The sequence below is a fragment of the Gracilinanus agilis genome, chromosome 2 (assembly GCF_016433145.1).
Source record: "Gracilinanus agilis isolate LMUSP501 chromosome 2, AgileGrace, whole genome shotgun sequence".
Taxonomy (NCBI): Eukaryota; Metazoa; Chordata; class Mammalia; order Didelphimorphia; family Didelphidae; genus Gracilinanus; species Gracilinanus agilis.
In genome coordinates this window covers 551,535,117-551,554,971 of record NC_058131.1, presented here as the reverse complement: position 1 = coordinate 551,554,971, position 19,855 = coordinate 551,535,117, and the positions used below count along the sequence as shown (strand labels likewise).

At 45.0% G+C, this 19,855-nt stretch overlaps 3 protein-coding genes across 4 annotated transcripts; 2 read left to right on the top strand and 1 right to left on the bottom strand.

Annotated features, from left to right (window-relative positions):
- The first annotated feature begins 40 nt into the window (after positions 1 to 40).
- NOP9 (NOP9 nucleolar protein) lies at positions 41 to 9,561 on the top strand. The gene is made up of 10 exons (XM_044665197.1): positions 41 to 332; positions 672 to 1,097; positions 1,342 to 1,452; positions 1,688 to 1,829; positions 1,934 to 2,126; positions 2,239 to 2,379; positions 8,154 to 8,276; positions 8,458 to 8,694; positions 8,909 to 9,014; positions 9,313 to 9,561. The coding sequence occupies exons 1-10, from the start codon at positions 125 to 127 to the stop codon at positions 9,468 to 9,470; spliced, it is 1,845 nt and encodes a 614-aa protein (XP_044521132.1). The 5' UTR covers positions 41 to 124; the 3' UTR covers positions 9,471 to 9,561.
- CIDEB (cell death inducing DFFA like effector b) lies at positions 9,524 to 14,879 on the bottom strand. Of its 2 annotated transcripts, XM_044665198.1 has the most exons (5): positions 14,651 to 14,879; positions 14,192 to 14,336; positions 10,601 to 10,750; positions 10,121 to 10,311; positions 9,524 to 10,019 (listed from the first exon to the last, which is right to left on the bottom strand). In XM_044665198.1, exons 1-5 carry the CDS (start codon positions 14,707 to 14,709, stop codon positions 9,887 to 9,889), a joined length of 678 nt encoding a protein of 225 aa, XP_044521133.1. In that variant the 5' UTR covers positions 14,710 to 14,879; the 3' UTR covers positions 9,524 to 9,886. The 2 variants fall into 2 exon arrangements, with proteins under 2 accessions (XP_044521133.1, XP_044521134.1); XM_044665199.1 differs by lacking the exon at positions 10,601 to 10,750.
- A 2,403-nt stretch (positions 14,880 to 17,282) lies between these two features.
- On the top strand, positions 17,283 to 19,265 carry LTB4R2 (leukotriene B4 receptor 2). The gene is given in 3 exon segments (XM_044662254.1): positions 17,283 to 17,498; positions 17,500 to 17,675; positions 18,191 to 19,265. Coding segments are annotated over 3 exon segments (1,467 nt in total).
- Positions 19,266 to 19,855: the final 590 nt, after the last annotated feature.

Genomic DNA, 19,855 nt, shown 5'->3' with positions numbered 1-19,855 from the left:
TGACGGAAGCACCACAGCGCCGCGTAGCCTTGGGGAAACGCGACGGGGAGTGGGTTTCGAGCTGGGTCCGCGACGCTCGAAGGATCGTGGCCGAGGTCTCAGGGGAAACTCTGCGCGTGCGCCCATGGGTGTGCGTCCTCACTTTCCTCAGAAGCCTGGGCGCCGACGACCTGGCGGGGGCGGCCGGGGCCAGGCGAGGTCCTCGCAGGGTCTAGACTCTCACTCCCGCCCAGCTCTGGACCCGCACCCCCGCCCGGCCCCCGAGTCACTGACCTATTTTCGCCGGGCTCTCGAGGCGTTGAAGGAGGCCCCCGAGACTGGGGAGGAGCGTGGTATGGAGACTGGGACAGGAGGGGGCGGGGGACACGGGGCTCATCTGGAGCAGTTGGGGGTAGGCGGGACTGCAGAGTGTATGGGGGCCTGCTTGGGGCAGGGTAGTCTATGATCCTCTGGTGGTGGGGTTAATCCGTGGAAGGCCTGGGGTATAAGAGATCCCCAGAAAGGAGAGGCAGCCTGGGGTGTTGGGGGGAAAGGGCTGGACCGGGCACGGACTCTTAAAAGTGAAGAAGGAAACCCTGGAGGGGAGGGGGTTTGTGTGTGTGTCTGCGGTGCCCATATTTTCTCCCCCACCATGCAACAACAAAAAAGTGACCATTTTTTTCCTATTTTAGAACTTTTGATACAGAATGTGCTGAAGGAATTAGAGACACAGGCCCTAGCCTTGGCCACGGATAGGGTGGGCAGTGAGATGCTACAGGAGCTATTGACATCTAGCCCCCCAGGCCCACTGAGCCGGTTGTTTGCTGCTCTCTTACCTCACTTGCGCTCCGTGGCTTGTCACCGAAGTGGGGCCCATGTGTTGCAAAGTGTTATGCTGCAGCTGCACCGATTCCCAGGGGCTCTTTCTAAGAAAGAGGATGGAGACCCTGAGACTCTGGAGGAGCTGGTGCTGAAGCTGGCATCAGAAGTGCGTGATGCCTTAGTTCTCTACAGTGGAGACACTCATGGCAGCTTCGTGGTCAGGACTCTGCTACAGGTCTTAGGGGGCACAATCTTGGAGTCTGAGATAGCCAGACCTCGAGGTCCCCAAACACTTGGTGAGTTTTCTAGGGGAGGGAAGTGGTGTTGGGGTCATAATGAGACCTATGGCTATTTACATAGGGAAGGGAAAGGGGTTTTTTTCATTTCATTTTGGAGATTACCTAGAGTAGAGAAGAAAAATGATATCCCAAAACTGCCTTATCATCTTTTTGTGACCCCTGTTCATTTATGTAATTTCACTGTCTTTTTAAAAACAGTTTGTCATTTTAATGAAGGCATACATTCTTGCTTTTGCATCAGACAGACAGCGGCCCACAGCTCGGGAATGGAAGCCAACCAATTTTGAGGTTCCTGGTGCCTTCTTGAGCTGCTTACAAGAACTGAGTTCCTGTTTTCTGAAGGATATTTCTGGTGAGGGGATTGAAAAGGAGGCTTAAATGGGAAAACAGAACAAGAGAGCACTTTTTTGGAGGGAGGTCATTAACATGGGAGATACTGTTCCAGTTTATTGCTGAGACAGTAAGTAGCAGCTACAACTCTGTCAATCTCTTCATTTCCTTTCTTATTCTGTTTCCTTTTGAGGAATGAAATGGACAAGTCATTTGTGTCAGAGAGAAATTCCATATTTTCCTGTCTTTTTCCACAGTGTTCATCACTGACAAGGTCTCCAGTTTCTGCCTTCAAGTAGCGCTACAGGTACTTCATCGGAAACTTCCCAAGGCTTGTACCCGTCTTTGCGATTCTGTGATTAAATACCTGAGTACTCGAAACTCTGCAGCTGATGGCAGGTTAGAAGGCTCCCAGTCTTCACAAGTTGGTAGTCAGGATAGTTTGTGCCATTCAGGAAAAAATAGAATGAAATTGGATTTATTGCCATTTCCCTTTCCACTAGCCCCTTGCTGCTATTCCTACGGGACCAGACAAGCTCCAGACTCCTAGAACAGGTATTACTGGTGTCAGAGCCTCCACAGCTACAGAGCCTCTTTGAAGAACACTTCCAGGGGCAGCTGCAGGCCTTAGCTTCACATCCAATCGCCAACTTCCCTTTGCAGCGTTTACTTGATGCCATTACCACCCCTGAGTTGGTAAGTGTGGTTGGATAGAGAGAAGGCTTGGGGGAATCCAGGGAGTTGGATTAAAGAGGGAAAGTTGGATTGTTGTGCTTTGAGGAGTTTTGATTTGATCTTTCATCCTCAGCTGTCCCAAGTATTTGAAGAGTTGAGTCCTGCCCTAGAAGCTGTGCTGGCACAAGGTCATCCAGGTGTAGTCATTGCTTTGGTCGGTGCCTGCCGTAAAGTTGGGACCCACCAGGCCCAGATTTTGCAGTTGCTGCTTGAGGTGGGTAAGGTATAGCTGAGACTTCTGCCAGTTCCCCTATTTCAGATCCACTCCTTGCCTCATATTTATTCTTTTCCCTTCTGGCCCCAAAGGCCCTCGTATACCAACAGCTCACAAATAGAAAGAAAGATGAGACCTAGAGAAGGCACAGGTACATGCTAGGGCTCACTGTCCCAAAAGAAATTGAGATTTTGGACTCAGAAGGTATCTCAGAATCCAAGTCCAACCCCTTTTCAGCCAAGAATCCCTCTCATAGGGACTAGTCACCCAGCCTTTGTGGAAACTTGCTACATCTGGGCAATTCATGGTATTTTCTAAGGGTTCTAATTCTTGGAAAGTTTTTCCTTACATTAAACAAAAATATTTTTTCCCCTGTCAGACCAAGTCTAGTCTTTCTATATGACAGATCTTCAGATGTTTGAAAATGGCCTAACTCCTCCCTAAGTCTTCTTTGCTATTAAATATTCCTAGTTCCTTCAGTGAATCTTCAGATGATATATTGTTTTCTTTACTGTATTGTTCACCTTCTAGATAATGGGGAGGTTTTTAACCCGGGGTTCATAAAGTTGTTTTGAAAAATATAACTTTCAATATAATTGATTTACAATAATAAGTATTTTGTTTTATGCATTTAAAGATATTATTCTGGGAAGGGTTCTAAAGGCTTCATCAGACTGCCAAGGGGTCCCATTAATCAAAACAGGTTAAGAACCTTTACTTTAGATGCTCTCCAACTTGTCAGGGTCCTTCCTAAATTGTAGCATTTTACTGAATACTCCAGTACTCTGGTCTGGCCAGGATAGAGACTAGCAGAACTGTCATCTCTGGTTCTGGACACTGTACCTCTCTTAATTGCAACCAAAGATACATTTATTTTTGTCTTCTATGTTACACTGTTACCTTAGAATTTGCAGTATTTTAATACCACTACCTATCCTTCTTCACCCCCACCCCCACTGTTTTTTACATGAACTGTTGGTCTAACTATGCCTCCCTCATCCTGCACTTTTGAAGCCAGTTTTTTTTGGCCCAAAATGTAGAACTTCCTATTTACCTCAGGTGAAATTCATCTAATTAGATTGGATTCATGTTTCTAGCTTTTAAGGATTTTTTTTTTGGCTCTTAACTTAGTCATGAAAGATGTTAATTAACCTTCCCATTTCTGTTCAGCAGATTTGACAAGTATTACTATGTTATGTTCTTATCCAAATTATAGATAACATGTTGACTAATCCCAGGCCAAGGACAGGTCCTTTGATTACTCTGCTATAAATTTTGACACAAGGATAAATGGTTTGTCAAATTGTGTATAATGGCAGTTATCCAAAATTTTGGTCTTAGGACCCCTCAACATTCTTAAAAGTTATTGAGGACCCCCATAAAGAACTTTTATGTGGGTTATATTAATGTTTTTACTGGATTAGAAATTAAAATGTCTCAGTATCATGAAAATCATTTGGACCTCAGATGTCTAAGAGGCTCCCAGAGACCACCATAAGCTTTGAAATATCACATCTGCTGGGCCTGTCAGTCTCAGATATAGTTCATCCTAATCTAGTCATTTGAATTTATTGAGAGCAACTAGTTGTTTACTTATAATCCCTCTCCTTGTCTTGCATTCTTTATTCCTCATGAATCATAATTGTTCTGTTCTCTCTGGACCAAAGATCTTTTTGGAAGAGAAAACCAGTGAAGTAAAAGTTGAGTAGTTCTTTTCCTTTTATGCCTATCCTTTCACATCACACCATTGTCATCAGACTTCTTCCTTATTTTATCTAACTTCTGTCCTCCAGCATAGCTAAAAAGAAGCCTATTTTGTTCTCAGCATTCATCTGTAGCAGCCTCAGATTATTATAAACTTTAATGCTTCTGACACCTTTCTTTGCCTACTGCACTGTCTATGCAGGAAGCAGAGTGCCTGACACATAGGCACTTAATGAAGGCTTATTGATTTATTCTTTTTAAATAATTTGAACTGTCAGATAGTTATCCTCTGAAGACATTATTTTTAGAGAGCGTTCTTTTTCTTTTTCTTTAAAAATTTGTTTTTAATAACTTCCCCACCTATCTCTTTTCTTATATAATTTTCGCATTGACCCCTGTTTATTCTTTCTCTGACTCCTTTAAAATATAATTTCTCCAAATTAGGGGTATGTCAGACTGCCTGTCCTTCCTTTCATATTTTATCATGAATTCTAAGATTGAGTGATCACTTTCTTGCTTCCCATCATTTCCATTTTAAATCCCTTTTTGTCAGAACCCTGTCCAGAATAGGAATTTCCAATTGTTTTTATTACATTTTAAAGAATGAAATCATTTAGACCAATCAAGATTTTATCAGCTGCTTTGCTTTTATTTTCATTTCCCAGTGAGAGCTTCAGCATAGATCCAGCTAGCTGAATTCTCCCCTCATTACTAGTTCATGCCTCTGCCAAGTGTCTAGGCTAATACATCCTCTCTAGGTGGTCTACGGTATATTCCCATGACGATATTGCTTTTGTTTCTGCACTCTTGAGCTTCACCCAAGTTCTTTCACCACCATACTTCTCCTTAAAACTGAATTTCTTCCTGGAAGCATGTCTTCTTAATGTAAAATACCACACTACTATGTCTTTTGTCAATTCTATTCCTTTTGAATAAAGACCACTCTTCCATACCCGTACTTCAATCATGAGCATATTCCAGTTCTGCCATAGCAATGTTCTGACTTAGCAATATCTGTATGTTCAAATTTGCCTTTTCATATTAGTTTCTCCAGTTTACCCCACCCTGTTTATATCTCAGCCTCTCTTTGTTAGTCTAAAGACAACTGAAGCTGTTGATTTTTTTTTTTAAACCCTTGTACTTCAGTGTATTGTCTCATAGGTGGAAGAGTGGTAAGGGTGGGCAATGGGGGTCAAGTGACTTGCCCAGGGTCACACAGCTGGGAAGTGGCTGAGGCCGGGTTTGAACCTAGGACCTCCTATCTCTAGGCCTGACTCTCACTCCACTGAGCTACCCAGCTGCCCCTGTTGATTTTTTTTTAAAAGAAGTTTTTATTGGTGTCTTGTTTTTTGTATCACCATATTTTCCATATCATTTTCCCTCTCAGCCATCTCATAATAATAAGTAGTGTTTTTAGAGATAAAGAAAGAAGGGGGGGGAAATCAACATAACTGCTCTGTACATTGAAAAGTCTGAAAATATGCAAAACATGAACACTTTTGAACTTTTGGAAATTTCTTCTTATGTCTCTTCTTTTGAACCATGCTTGTTCTTTATAATTTTTCAGGATTCACTTTTTTTTTAAATGTGTATGGTTCTTTCCATTTATATTGTCATAGCCATCATTATGTACATTGTTTTCTTGGCTCTGTACTTCACTATCAGTTCCTGAAGAGCTCTCCATATTTCTCTTTATCATATTAATAATTTCTTGCAGCACAGTATATTCCATTATACTCATGCACTAAAACTTGTTTAGCCATTCCCCAACTAACTGGCATCTGATTTGTTTCTAATCCTTTGCTTTCACAAAAAGTGCTCCTATAAACATTTTGCTACATGTGTATTATTTTCTTATTAATCAGATCTTATCAGTGACCTTCTTGGGATACAGTATAGTAATGGAATTATTGGGTCAAAGTAAATGGGTATGTTGGTTATTTTACTTGAAAAAAATTACAAATTGCTTTTCACAATGGTTGTGCTGATTCAGAGTTCCACCAATAATACACCAGTATGCCTATCTTCCTACAATGTCTCCAGCATTGACTATTGATCTTTTACCATCTTTACCAAATTTGCAGTGTGAGATGAGTTTTCACTGTTGTTTAGACTTGAATTTTTCTTATTATTAGTGATTTGGAGTATTCTTTTGTGATTGTTAATAATTTGCAGTTCTTTTTCTGAGAATTGTTCAATCGTATCCTTTGACCACTTACTGATTAGGGAATGAAAGCTATGGAGTTTTAATCTTGATGTTCTTTGATATTTTCTTTTCTGCTGTCCTTTCCATATTATTAAATGCTTTGAGAAATATATGGGCAGTTTAAATTCTTCCTGATTTGAAAGACTTCCAATTAAATATATTTTATGGGCCCTTATTAGATACAATCCATCCCTGGTCAAAGCCTATCATTCTTATTTTTTAAATTCTTATTTAGATTCTTATTTTTTAAATCATGGTTTAGAAATTCAAATCCCATTCTCTTTATCAAATATTCACTCCCTGGATCTTACTTTATAGTCCACAATAGTGAAAACTCCTTGTGTCCCTAAGATCTTCAGTGTGTTGCTCAGAACTTCATAATCATAAGCATTTTCTAGGTTGTTTTTGGTAGGATTATATTTATCATCCTAAGTAGAGATGTTTTCAGTTTCACAAATCTTGGGATGTTCTTGATTGTCCAGGGTACATGTCTTGGAGAGAGAGCAGACTTCTTTCTTCACTGCTAAAAATGTCAGGCCCAGGGCAGCTAGTGGATAGAGAGCCTCAGGGGATAAAAGAGGCAGGTCTGGAGAAAGGAAGTCCTGGGTTCAAATTTTATCTCAGACACTTCCTAGTTGTACAGCTCTAGGCAAGTCACTTAAGCCCAATTACCTAGTCCTTACTGCTCTTCTGCCTTGGAATTGATACTTAATATCAATTCTAATACAGAAGATAAGGGTTTAAAAAAGAATACTATCAAGTTGCTGACTCTGGTCCTTGCTTCCTCAGGCCATTACTGCATGCCCTCTCTTCTAAAGGCACCTATAGTTCCACATCATCATTTGATGGAACATAAGAAGCTCCTTTCTGGGAATTCTCAGCTTTCCTTTTGTTGCAGAATAGTATTGTGTTTGTTGTTATCTGGCTCCAAATGTTCAGTGGTCATTCTTCTCTTCTTTGTGTCACATACTTTGAACCTCCAGCCTTCTGATGTGATGAATTAAGATTTTGTTCTGTATCTTTCTTGTAGCCCACTGGGCCTCCCCCCACCCCCTTTAATTCCTTGATAACCTGCAGGTCAGGGATTTGTGCTTTCAACCCTTTATCTCCTTTAAAACAACAGTTCCTTGATCATAGGAGAAATGCTTTTGGCATAGGCTGTGTGAAGAAGGCTTTTTTCACTTTTTCTTAGAACTTAAAACAGATAGGAACTGGACCTGTGATTTTATTGGTATAGAGAGCTTTTTTCACATTACTTATTTTTATTTTTTAGGATATTTTGCCTTGGTTACATGAGTCATGTTCTCTCCCTCCCCTGTCCTGGAGCTGACAAGCAATTCTACTGGTTTATTCAGAAAGAGAACTTTCTGATGAGGAAACTCACCACTAGTACCAATGGGTGTTTTCTTAGTTCAGGAGTGCTACCTAGGGCACTGAATGTTAGATAACTTGTTCACTAACTGTCATAGAACTAATATGTATCAGAGGTGGGACTTAAACCTTCAACCTTCTTAGCTTCTATCCATTATGTTGGTTTTGACAGTTTTGCTAGCAGCTTTTAGCTAAGGCCAATTTGATTAGCATTTAGCATATTTCTCCCTGGTGTTAATGCAAACAGAAACTGTTCTCAGATATCCTCAAGGAATTGCATCACTAATAAGGCTGAATCTGTCTTAATTGTCCCTCCCCTCCCATCCCCCATCCTTTTCTTCTAACCCCTTTGGCAGTCTGGTGAAGCCTATAGACTCTTTCTCAGAATAATGTTTTTAAATGCATAAAAAAGTTTCATGATCTTCAAGTTATGAAAACCTGCCTTAGAGAAGGGAGAAGACCCCTGGCGTATCTCTTCTTTTCATACTTACAGGCATTCCACTGTGCAGAACCCCCATCTCGGCAGATGGCCTGTGTACCCCTCTTTGGTACCCTGACAGCCTATGAGGTATATTATGGACTAGAATTGGAAGAGGATGTGCCTTCTGAGCACAAGGTGAGGTGGGAATTCTGAATGGCTAACAGAGAAGCAGATCTCTTGATTTTTAAGGAAAAACTTGGATTGAGATCGTAGAGAGTGGCAGAATGCCTGGATTTTCTGAATTAGAAATAAATGGGAAACAGGGATAGATCCTCACTTGACATTTCTGACCTGAGATTTAATATTTTTTCACCAGGTGGAGCTGGCTGCAGCCCGGCCCCTGGGGGAAGTAACTGTTCCCGGGTCACTCTTGCTTCAACACCTGCTGCACTTCTCAAACCTGAGTCCTGTGCTTCGAAGTCTGGCTTCTATGGAAGGACCACAACTTCTGGCCCTGGCCCAAAGCCCTGCTGGTTCCCATGTTCTGGATGCTGTGCTGATTAGCTCTACTGTGACCAGAAAACAGCGTCGAAGAATCCTACAGCCTCTCAAGGTCAGGCTTTCTGCATCCTTCCTTCATTATTCTCCTGTTTCAAACTTCCAGTTTTTCAAATAAGATGCTCTTCCAAATGCCTGGTTGTTTTGATCAAACCTCTGACCATTTTTGCAGCGGAGGACAAGCTAGTTTTGTGGACCACTGTTTCTCTCCTATTCTCTCTTTACCTGAGCTGTCCTGAGACTTATTTTTCCTGTTTTTTCCTCCCCAGGGACATTATGTGGCTCTGGCCTGCAGCCGTCACGGTAGTCGAGTACTGGATGCCATCTGGAATGGAGCAACTTTAGGGACCCGTAAGGAGATTGCCACTGAGTTGGGTAAGTACCTGAGCTTCTTGACCTTCCTGTTTCTCATGCAGTGCATCTGTGGGAATGGCGTTACTTGGGTAATGGGGGTAGTCTGGTCGTATGGTTTGCAAACATGCTATTTGCAGCTCAGATTTATTTCTCGACTTTTGGGTCTCAGGGGCAGTGAAATGTCAACTTCATTCTAGAACCTGCTACAGGTTAAAAAGGAGAGGAAGGAACCTTTATCCCAAGGCAAGATCTTTACTTTCAGGCATGGGAACTTAGCTGTGCCTGCTGATTTTGATGTTGGAACCGGTTTTCTTCACAGGTGAACAGAATCAGGAGCTGATGAGAGATCCCTTTGGCCATCATGTGGCCCGAAATGTAGGACTGAGCACTTTCCTGAAGCGACGGGGAGATTGGGAACAGCAACAAGGGGCAGTGGCCAAGCGAAGAAGAGTGCTGAGCACCATACTTGGAGATTGAAGCTTTTAGACCTGGGGTGGGAAGGGGAACTAGCTTTTAATTTGACTCAGAAATTCTAATAGTAAATATTTTCTATTTTTATTGGAAATGAGATTTGTGTCAGGTTCTTTTGAGGGTGTGATGGAGAAGGAGGCATTAAGGGGAGAAGAGGAATGGGGTCCTTTGACATAAAGGGAGGACTTGTTATTAGACCCTTTGGAGCTCAGGGATAGAGACAAGAGTTGGGAGATTTAGAATATAATCCCTTGGTCAGGGGTGGCTACTGTGGCTGGGGAAGCCTTTATAGGAACCAGGGCTAGATAGAGAATTTCAGGTCTAGATGTCAGTGGGGAATATGTCCAGTATGTGCAAACAAGGAGCCCCAGGGGGACCATTCTATGCTAAATCCATCTTCCAGCTGAAGATGGGCAGAGTACTTAGTAGTTATGGAGGTGGCGCCGCTGCTGCCACCGCTCGGCGCCTTCCACTACGTGGCGAAGGGTGGAGGCAACACTCAGCAACATGTTTCCCAGGCCCTGCAGGAGCGTGGAGGTCCACCGCAGGAGCTCTCTAAATAAAGAAGTCATGGGAAGGGAGTCAGGGGGAGGACAAGAGTAGTCTAGCCCCTGTCCAGTCCTAGGGGAAGGAAGGCCAGAATGTTGTTCACTGACCTGAGCACCTTCTTGGGGCCGAGTCCTTGAAAATCACAGCTCATGGAATAGAGCCCATAGAATGTGGCTTTCACGTTGAGGCTGCCAAAAAGATCTCTGGGGCTCTGCTTGTACACATCGAAAGTGATGCTGGCAATGTCCTTGCTGTGTTTTGGCTTCTCCCGGCCCAGACCATATGAGAGCACCCCGCTCTGAGGGAGAGTCATTCTGGTCAGCAGCCACCCCAGGTGCCCACACACAGCCCCAGGCTGTATCTACAGGCTCCTGCACTTAGATGCTCCCTTTCAGGCCCTCTCAATCCCTGTGACTCTCTCACTTTGCCCCCCTACACCCATTGCCTAACTTCCCTAATCCAACCCTCCATCTTCAGACCCTTCCCCTGTGCTCCTTTTTAAGTTAATGTAGCAGGTAGGATGGAAGAGCTGGGCAAGCTGGTGGAAAGCCTAAGTCAGATGACACCCAGCCCCTTGTAGCACTCACCCTGACAGGACTCCAGTTTTGTCCTGCTTCCAGAACCATCAGGCTTGTATCATCCTCCAGCATCTGGAAGAATTCTTCACTCTCCACACACGTCCCATCCTCCTCCAGCACCAGCGTTAGCACCCCACTCAGTAGCAAGGTCTCAAGTGCCTACCCATGAGAAGTAGGGAAGGAGACACTGTCAGGCACTCTTCTCAACACCCTTTGCCATCTACTGTCTCTTCCCCGCCCTGCATCCCATCCAGCCCCAAATATGGCTATTCTTTTTTATCTCTAGTTCTTCAGTCCTTTTTCTGAGATCTCCCTTTCTTTGGGTTCTATTTCCAGCCTTCACCCCCAGATACCCTGGGGACACCCTTTTCCTCCACCTAGAGCAATCTCCTTTAATTCTTCCGTGAGCTCTTCTGCGGTTCTTTTCACATTTCCCCTACAAGAAGTTCTCTAGGATCAAATAATGTTTTTGTTTTTTCTTAAAAGCAGGAACATAAGCATTTTCTGACTTCCTCTGCCTCTAATATAATAATCATCACCTTTGACATTTACCTCTCCCACTCTCCCCACTCCACATTGCTAGCTTGCAGTCTAACTACCAAGAGATGGTCAGGCCCTTTAGAGCAGAGGAATCAAACAGGAAGTCTGCTGGGTGCAATACTCCCAAGTGCTGCCCAAACCATTAAAATGTCATTGGGAAATATTCTAGAAAATAAAAATACAATAGGATGTAAATAATGTTAATATGAAGTTTTTTTTAAGTCAATGGATGGCCAGCAGAAATCTTTATGAATGATTTAGTGACTTCTTTTTTGACTTTGACACTACTTCTCTAGAGATTGCCTTGGTCCATTTTCCTGCCACTGGGCATGATAGGAGTAGCTACCTGGTGCAATAGAAAGAGAGGGCAGAGCCTGGAGATGGGAAGACCTGATTAAATTCAGCCTCAGACACTTTGTTGTGTGACCCTGGACAAGTCATTTGGTCCTGTTTGTTTCAGTTTCCTCGTCTAAATTGAACTGGAGAAAGAACTGCAAAAGATTCCAGTATCTTTGCCAAGAAAACCCCAAGTGGGGTCACAAACAGTGAGACACAATTGGAACAACAGCAATAACAATGGACACTAAAGTCCCTAATTCAGTTTGGAAAGACAAAACAGTACAATGGAAGAGAGCCAAAGGATCTGGGTTCAAGTTTAGACTCTGTCATTTAATAAATGCATGACTTTAGGCAAGTAGCAACCTTTCTGATTTGTTTCTTCATCTGTAAAATAAAGAATCTTGGTCTAGATGATTTTTTATTTCCCTTCTAGCTCTTAATTTATTCATGGGAATAGTGGCTCTTGCTTTAAGCATCTCTTTGCAGCCTAGCTTTCAACCTCATCACTCAACTGCAACCTCTCTCCAGTCACCAAAAAGTTCTCTTAATTGCCAAATTTTATGGCCCCTTCCCAGGTCTCTGCTTTCTTGGCCTCTTTGCAGACACTGTTGAAGCACCCTTCCCGCCTGGACACTTTTGTTGGGTTTTAGTGACAGTGCTCACTTCTGGTCCTTTACTGGTTCATCAGGAATCCTTTAAATGTGGGGCAAGATTTCATCTTGTTTGCCACTCCCATGTTCCACCTCTCTCTCTTCCTTCCTCTTCTTTCTCCTCTCTTCCTTTCTTCTTTTTTCTCTCTCCTTTTCCTCTCTCTATGTCTCTCTGTCTCTTGTCTGTCTCTGTCTCTGTCCCTCCCTTCCCTCCCCACTTAATCAGCTTCCATGGGTTTAATTATCTTATCTGTACAACTGATTCACAGGTCATCTAAAACCCAGCTCCTCCTGACCTCCAGTCACATATTACCAACGGCCATTTCAAACTGGATGTCCCTTAGGCAATTTAAACTATTATTTTTTCTCCACTCCATCTGCACAGACTTACCTTTCTTACCAAACTTTCCTGTTTCTGTTCACTGTATCACTAGTCTTGTAATCTTGGTATTATCTTTGATTCATTCTCCCTCACTCTACATAGTCAAGTAGCTGTCAAATCTTGCCATTTCTCCCATAATACTTCTTGTATCCATCTCCTCATTCCTTATGTCAGTTTAGGCCTGTATCACCTCTTTGCTGAATTATTGTAAAAGGCTTCTAATTGATCTTCTGCCTTGAGTCTCCTTGCTGCAATCCATTTTCTACACAACTGACATAGTTTTTCTTTAAGTACAAATCAGACTGTTATTCCTTTACTCAATAAACTTCAGTAGCTCCCTACTGCCTCTTGAATTCAAATATAAACCTGTCCACTTGACTACAAATTCTTTATTAATAGTTAGGGACTAAGCTATCTTAGCTTGGGAAGGTCCTTCAAAAAACTGAAACTAGGTAGCCACTTAGAGGTTAACAAAAAGGGAGGGAAAATGAGATAGCATTTCTTTTAAAATCCTTTACTAGTGGATCTCACACTATCTTTTCAGCCTCACTCTACATTATTTCTCTCCTTACTCTTTAGAGTCCAATCAAAGTGGATTTCTCTTGATTCCTCACACAGTATAATCATTCTCTGGTCTCCATGTCTTTTCACTGGTTATCCTCAATTGCCTGAAATGCAACTCCTCTCCCCCTTCACTCTAAGACTCAGCTCAAACAGCACCTTCTCCATGAAACCCTTCCTGACACCACCAACTGTTTGTGCCTTCTCTAACTTGTATTTAACTATCTTATAGTCTACTGGTTACTCATTCTGTATTCTTACATATTGTACATGTTGTCTTTTCCCTCCCTACCCCTCACCACAATAGATTCAGCTGTGCCTGACATGCCGTTGCTTGATAAATGTTTGTTGGTTAATTGATTGACTCTTAAACGTAAGGTAAAAAGAGTCTACAACCTGCCCTCGAAGTGTTTCATACCCTCCACTCTCGTGCTGTGTTTTTTAAACTTTTAAAATTCTATCTTCATTTTTAATATATTTTCATACTTTTCAGTTTTATCGAGGGTTTGTTTTTGCATTATCTATAATTTAAGATTATTCCTGATTTGTGAGAGGTTTCTTGTAACCAAGTAAAACAGTTAAGTAAAACTAATCATTTAATGGAAGTTAAAACTTCATGCAACATTTCCCTTCTATAGCATCCCTCCCTTCCTTTCTCTTAAAAAAAACAGAAATCTATCTTTTTTCCTTCCTACTCCCCATCCCATGGTGGTGGTGGTGGTGGGGTGTTAGAAAATTTCTTATAACAATTCTACATTATTATTTTTTAAAAAACCCTTACCTTCAGTCTTAGAATCAACACTGTGTATTGGTTCTAAGGCAGAAGAGTGGTAAGGGCTAGGCAAATGGGAGTTAAGTGACTTGCCCAGGGAAGTAGCTGAGGTCATATTTGAACCTAAGACCTCCCATCTCTAGGCCTGGCTCTCTATCCACTGAGCCACCCAGCTGCCCCTACAAATCTACATTATTAAGCAAAACAAACTCTGCCAATGACTGTACATAAAATATACATATGTCTCGTCCTGCCTTCTAAATCCATTTTTTCTCGCGAATGGATTGTTTCTCCATTTTCTGGCCAAAGGTCTCAGATCTATGGATGAGAAGACAGCGGGTACAGGCCCCACTCACCTTGTCTAGTAGTTCTTGGCGGGTGGCAGCTGTGAGTCCTTTTCGAGTGACCCTTTTATGGTCACAGACACGGAAAGGACGCTGGGGTGGGGGAGCCGAAGCCCAGACTCGACGGCCAAACTCAGAACCCACACTGGATACCGACCTGAGAATCATGGGAAAATGTCAAAACGGGTTGGTACAGGGCATGGCAAATAGGGCCACACGAAGAGGAGACAGCAGATGGACCGCTAAGAGCACAGCTAAGGGAGGGCATGATTACTATAGAAATAGGAGGCAGGAGGCGGTGGTGTTGGGTTGGAGAGACTCTCTCCAGTGGCAAGGCTGGAATATTAGCTTGGATGGTATACTTGGGGTCCTACAAGAGGGGATATCTCTGTCTCGCCCATATCTCCTATTTTCCTTCAGCTGATGCTGGGGAGAGGGAGGAGAAGAGAGGGATGATGGGAAAGGACTTACCTTAGCAGGGAGGTCGGGTTAAAGGCTGAGATATAGTCCTTGGCCTTCGTGTATTCCATGGTGTGGTTAGGTGGTGGTAGAACCACTCTTTCCCACAGTTTTCTCTCTTGAAGATCTCGTTCAAAATCCGGACTTGGTCTGATTCTCAGCAAATCTGTTGTTAATTTCTATGACCAAGCCTGGAATTTAAGTACCAGAAAAAGTTGTGGGGAATGAGTCAGGGTCGGACTCTGGCCCCCATGCCTGGACAGGAAGTAGGGCAAAGTCCAAGAGGGCTGGGACCTGGGGGAAGAGAAAAGGGGAGGGGCCTGGGGGGGAGTTGGGGGAGGAACCAGGTCTGGTGGGACCCTGATGTGCTTGAGCTAAAAATGGGAGGGGGCACCACCCACAGAGAGAGAGAGGGAATTGGAAAAAGAGGACAAAGTGACTTCATGGTGCTAATAGAGCTGCTTCTTTGGCTGTAATTTCGAGCGTGCCCCATGATCCTGCTGGGCCCCCAACCTCCTCTCCCCCACTAATGGCCTTCTGTTTACTGGAAGGTTTGCTTCCACCTGCTGGAAAAGTTACAAACTACAATTTTCAAGAAAAAGTTGGGTGGGAAACTGCCTGCAATTTAAGAAGCAGAAGACTTGTAGGCTTGGGCAATAGAAGTGATAGGTGATAGGTATCTAATGGGTCTGGAGAAAAAATGGCCAACCATTTCGGTATCCTTGTCGAGAAGATCCTAATTAGGGTCATTCAGAGTCAGACACTACTGAAACAACTGAACCACAGCAAATCTAATGGGAAGGAAAGGTCTACCGTCCCCCTAGGGCCAGTTCCAAGTAAAAGCCTGAGTGTTCCTGGGAAAGTCTGGACACCAAGGCTCCTGGTTTGTGTACATCATTTGGCCACCAGGAGTTCTTACTTACCTGCTAAGGCTGCTGCTGATACAAAGAGAGGCAAGTCTCTGCCCTCAAGGAGTTCACCATCTAACGGGGGAGACACCTCCTAAGAATTTTTTTTTGAAAGGGATTCTCACTTCATAAAATTTTTGGGGAAAAAAATTAGACAAACTTATGACCATGGGGGAGATGTCACAGGACATCAGATCTGGAGAGGAAAGAGGTTCTTATCCAGTCCTCGGATAGAGGGAGTTTGTACAATGAAGTACAAACAGTTTAAGTATGGGTTAAATTAGAGGTAATCTCAGAAGGGGAGGGAGGCATGAGAGAGAGGAGGAGAGAAAAGTTCTCTTGGAGAAGGTGAGATTTGAACTGAATCTTGAAAGATGTAAAGGAAGCTGAAAGGTGAAAAGGAAGGGAGATCATGCTATCGTCCCTAAAATCTATTTTTTTGTTCTGAACTTCTTACTCCCTCATGAAAATATGTACTTGGATTTGGATCCAGGAGATCTGAATTCAAATCTCAACAATGCTGTTTGCCACGTAAGACCCTGGCAAGCTCACTGAACTTTTCTGGGTCTTGGTTTTCTCTTTTAGAACATAAGGATCTAGTACTAGATTATTAGCTCAGAGGTCCTTGCCAGCCCTAAATCTTATGACTTAAGAGAGGTCCAGGTCCTCTGTCCATTTCCCTAAGATACTCATGGTCCTTGATAAATGTTTGTTGAATTGAATCTCTAATCTTAAATTTTGTTACATAAACGTTCTGTGCCAGCCAAACTAGATTGTTCACTCTCTTCTATTTGCTCACTATCCTATTTGAGGTATTCACTCCCCCTTCTCTCTATCTGAATCCTCCTTATTCTTTAGGGCAGCTAGGTGGTGGGAGTGGACAGAGCACTGGGCTTGTTATCTTCATGAGTTCAAATCTGGCCTTGGCCTTAGACACTAGCATTGTGACCCTGGGCAAGTCACTTAACCCAGTTGGCCTCAGTTTCCTCGTCTGTAAAATGAGTTGGAGAAGGAAATGGCAAACCAATTCCAGGATCTTTGCCAAGAGAACTCCAAATGGTGGTTCAGACTGAACTGAACAACATGTTTTTGCCCATACTCTAAGATCTAATTCAAGTACTACCTTCCTGTCCTAAAGTGAAATCTCCAGAGGTGTAACAACACTAGGCCTGACTGATGACACTTGGAACTAGGTCTGTTATCTGTTGATATGTGTATGCCTTGTAGTCTTGTAGCACCAAATAGATCACAATCTTCCTGAGGTCTAGAACCATATTTTATGCCTTTATATATATATTTTAATAAACCTTACCTTCCGTCTTGGAGCCAATACACAGTATTGGCTCCAAGGCAGAAGAGTGGTAAGGGTAGGCAATGGGGTTCAAGTGACTTGCCCAGGGTCACACAGCAGGGAAAGTGTCTGAGGTCAGATTTGAACCCAGGACCTCTCTTCTCTGGGCCTGGCTCTCAATCCACTGAGCTACCCAGCTGCTGCACCCCCCCCCCTTTTTAAAATATCTTGCACTATTATGCAAAGGCTCCTGTGTGGTAGGCACTCAGTAAAGGATGGTTGAATTTAACTGGTGGGCTTGAGTTGGTCTGGGAGGCAGGTCACCATCAGGGAACTGGAGAACAATAGCTTGAGAGACAGGAAGCCACAGTGGGGGAATGGACTTGGATTCCCTTTTCTGTCTTTCTTCCCTCCCCACACTGAAGGGAGATGTAAAAACTAAGGAATGCACAGTGGTATGGATGGGGGCGTGGAGGCAGAAACTTTTAAGGGGAAGGGGGTGGAGAGGACCAGGAATGAGACACCCTATTTACACAGGCCAGACCAAGGAACTTTATCGGCACCCCCTCAGTTCATCCTGTTTCCTGGGGGAGGCGGAGCCCTCTTTTTCACGCCTAGACTCGCTGGAGTTCAGGCTAGGGAGGGGCAGCAGGATAGGCTTCAGGGATGAGCTCCACCCGTACTTCCCCACTTCTCACCTGCCCAGCCCGGCCCCAGCCCGGGAGAACACGACAGGTCTAGTACCTGACATGACACCTGAGCAGTCCCCTGGGGTCACCTTTCGCGTTTTTCTGGGGTCTCCTAGTTTGCCTCCCCCCAGCATTGTTCTCTCTGCCGGGTGAGTCTCCCAGTTCGCTCCCAATGTAACTCTGGAGGAAGGGGTCTGGATGAAGAGGGAGGGGCTGAGCAGAGGGTAGGGGGAAGGGGTCAGATCTGCTGTGACCCTGGAGTCGGCGCTGGGGTTGTGGCGGGGACGGGACTGGACGGGACGCTTGGGTTCCGAGAAGGGAGCATGAGAGTATCGGACTGGGAAGGTGCCCAAGGCTTGGGCGGTGGGGTGTAAGGTACAGAACACCTGGGTTCTGGGAAACGATGTGAGGAGGAGCGAGAAGAGGGAAACGACTGGAGGCTGAGGACGGGGTTGGTCCCAAGGGCTGAAGTTACAGAAGGAGATCCGAGGGTGGGAGATCAGAGTTCCACGGGAGAAGTGCTTGAAGGCTGAAGAAGGGTGGCACTGTGGCAAGGAGAATGAGAGGCTCCAGCGAAACTGTTTGGCCCAGTTCCTAGCACTCCTGATCTCTTCCATAGAGTCCCCATTTTTTTTCCACTCCTCTTTCCCCCTTCGCTCCCCAGGATGTTCTGCTTCCAGCCCCCGGGCAATGAGACTCTTCTCAGCTCCCCAGCCTCGAGGGCCACGGGTACTGTGTTCTTGCTGCTGGCTGCGCTGCTGGGGCTGCCCGGCAACGGCTTCGTGGTGTGGAGCCTGGCATGCTGGCGGCCCGCACGGGGAAGGCCTCTGGCGGCTACCCTGGTGCTGCATCTGGCGCTGGCCGACGGCGCGGTCCTGCTGCTCACCCCACTCTTCGTGGCTTTTCTGGCCGGCCAGGCTTGGCCTCTGGGTCCCACGGGCTGCAAAGCCGTGTACTACGTGTGCGGGGTCAGTATGTACGCCAGTGTCATGTTCACCGCCCTACTCAGCCTGCAGCGCTGCCTGGCCGTCACCCGACCCTTCCTGGCTCCTAGTTTGCGCAGCCCTGCGCTAGCCCGACGCCTGCTGCTTGGCATTTGGTTAGCTGCCCTGCTCCTGGCGCTGCCAGCAGCGACCTACCGACATCTGTGGCAGGACCACGTGTGTCAATTGTGCCACCCTTCGCCTGCCGTGGCCGCGGCCCACCTGACCTTGGAAACCCTGACGGCTTTCGTACTACCCTTCGGATTGGTACTGGGCTGCTACGGAGTGACTCTGGCCCGGTTGAGGAACGGGCGCTGGGGGGCCGGGAGGCAGGGCGTGCGCGCAGGCCGACTAGTGAGCGCCATCGTGTTGGCTTTTGGCTTGCTCTGGGCTCCCTACCATGCTGTCAACCTGCTGCAAGCAGCCGCTGCCTTGGCCCCTCCCAGTGGTTCCCTGGCGCGGCTCGGAGGGGCGGGCCAGGCTGCCAGGGCCGGAGCTACAGCTTTGGCATTCTTCAGCTCCAGTGTCAACCCTATTCTCTACGTCTTTGCAGCCGGGGACCTTTTGCCCCGGGCTGGACCCCGCTTCCTGACTCGAATCTTCGAGGGCTCCGGCGAGGCACGAGGGGGAGGTCGTTCCCGGGAGGGGACCATGGAGCTACGGGCCACGAGGCATCTGGGAGGGGCAGGGCAAGGACAGGGGAATGGGGACCCCGGGGGTGGGGACCGGGGGAGTGGCGCAGCTTGTAAAGACTGAAATCGGATGCTTCCTTTCCCTCTTTTTCTCCCATCAGCTTCTTAAATCAATGTTTGAATATCTGTCTCCCAGAATCAGGAGTCCTACTCCCCTGTTCCTGCCTGAACTCCCTACTGGCCCAGAGACCTGTGATGATAGAGTTACTGTACAGTCTTAAAGGTGGAAGCCACCCCAGGCCCACTGAATTCAGGGAGCAGAATTTGTTGTGTGTGACTTATTTATACAAATGTGACCAGCAGTGCTGACCCACGCTGCCAGAGGTGTAGATTGTAAATACAATGGATAGCCATTGATATAATATTATACCTGTTATTTGAATGTTCTTTCCATCCAACATATGAATGCAAGGATATTTGAAAGGCTTTCTCTCTTTTCTCCTCCTCCCCACTAGGCTAGGGTTGGGTTATTTTATTTTGGCAAATTCCCTAATAAGAACTGGGATTAGATGGCCATCTAGGGAGCAACACAGAGAGGTGCAAGATTATATAAATTCTGCCCTCTATGGTGGCAGAGAGCTTTCTTTCTTTCTTTCTTTCTTTCTTTCTTTCTTTCTTTCTTTCTTTCTTTCTTTCTTTCTTTCTTTCTTTCTT

What these genes read in the sequence shown, in the direction of transcription:
- NOP9 (XM_044665197.1), top strand. Translation starts at nt 125, where the DNA reads ATGGGTGTGCGTCCTCACTTTCCTCAGAAGCCTGGGCGCCGACGACCT. An exon ending in CGAGACTGGGGAGGAGCGTG is followed by an intron (nt 333 to 671) that starts GTATGGAGACTG and finishes TTCCTATTTTAG; the next exon opens with AACTTTTGATACAGAATGTG. An exon ending in AACTCTGCAGCTGATGGCAG is followed by an intron (nt 1,830 to 1,933) that starts GTTAGAAGGCTC and finishes CCTTTCCACTAG; the next exon opens with CCCCTTGCTGCTATTCCTAC.
- CIDEB (XM_044665198.1), bottom strand. Translation starts at nt 14,709, where the DNA reads ATGGAATACACGAAGGCCAAGGACTATATCTCAGCCTTTAACCCGACC. An exon ending in AACCCGACCTCCCTGCTAAG is followed by an intron (nt 14,337 to 14,650) that starts GTAAGTCCTTTC and finishes CATGATTCTCAG; the next exon opens with GTCGGTATCCAGTGTGGGTT. An exon ending in AAAACTGGAGTCCTGTCAGG is followed by an intron (nt 10,312 to 10,600) that starts GTGAGTGCTACA and finishes ACTCTCCCTCAG; the next exon opens with AGCGGGGTGCTCTCATATGG.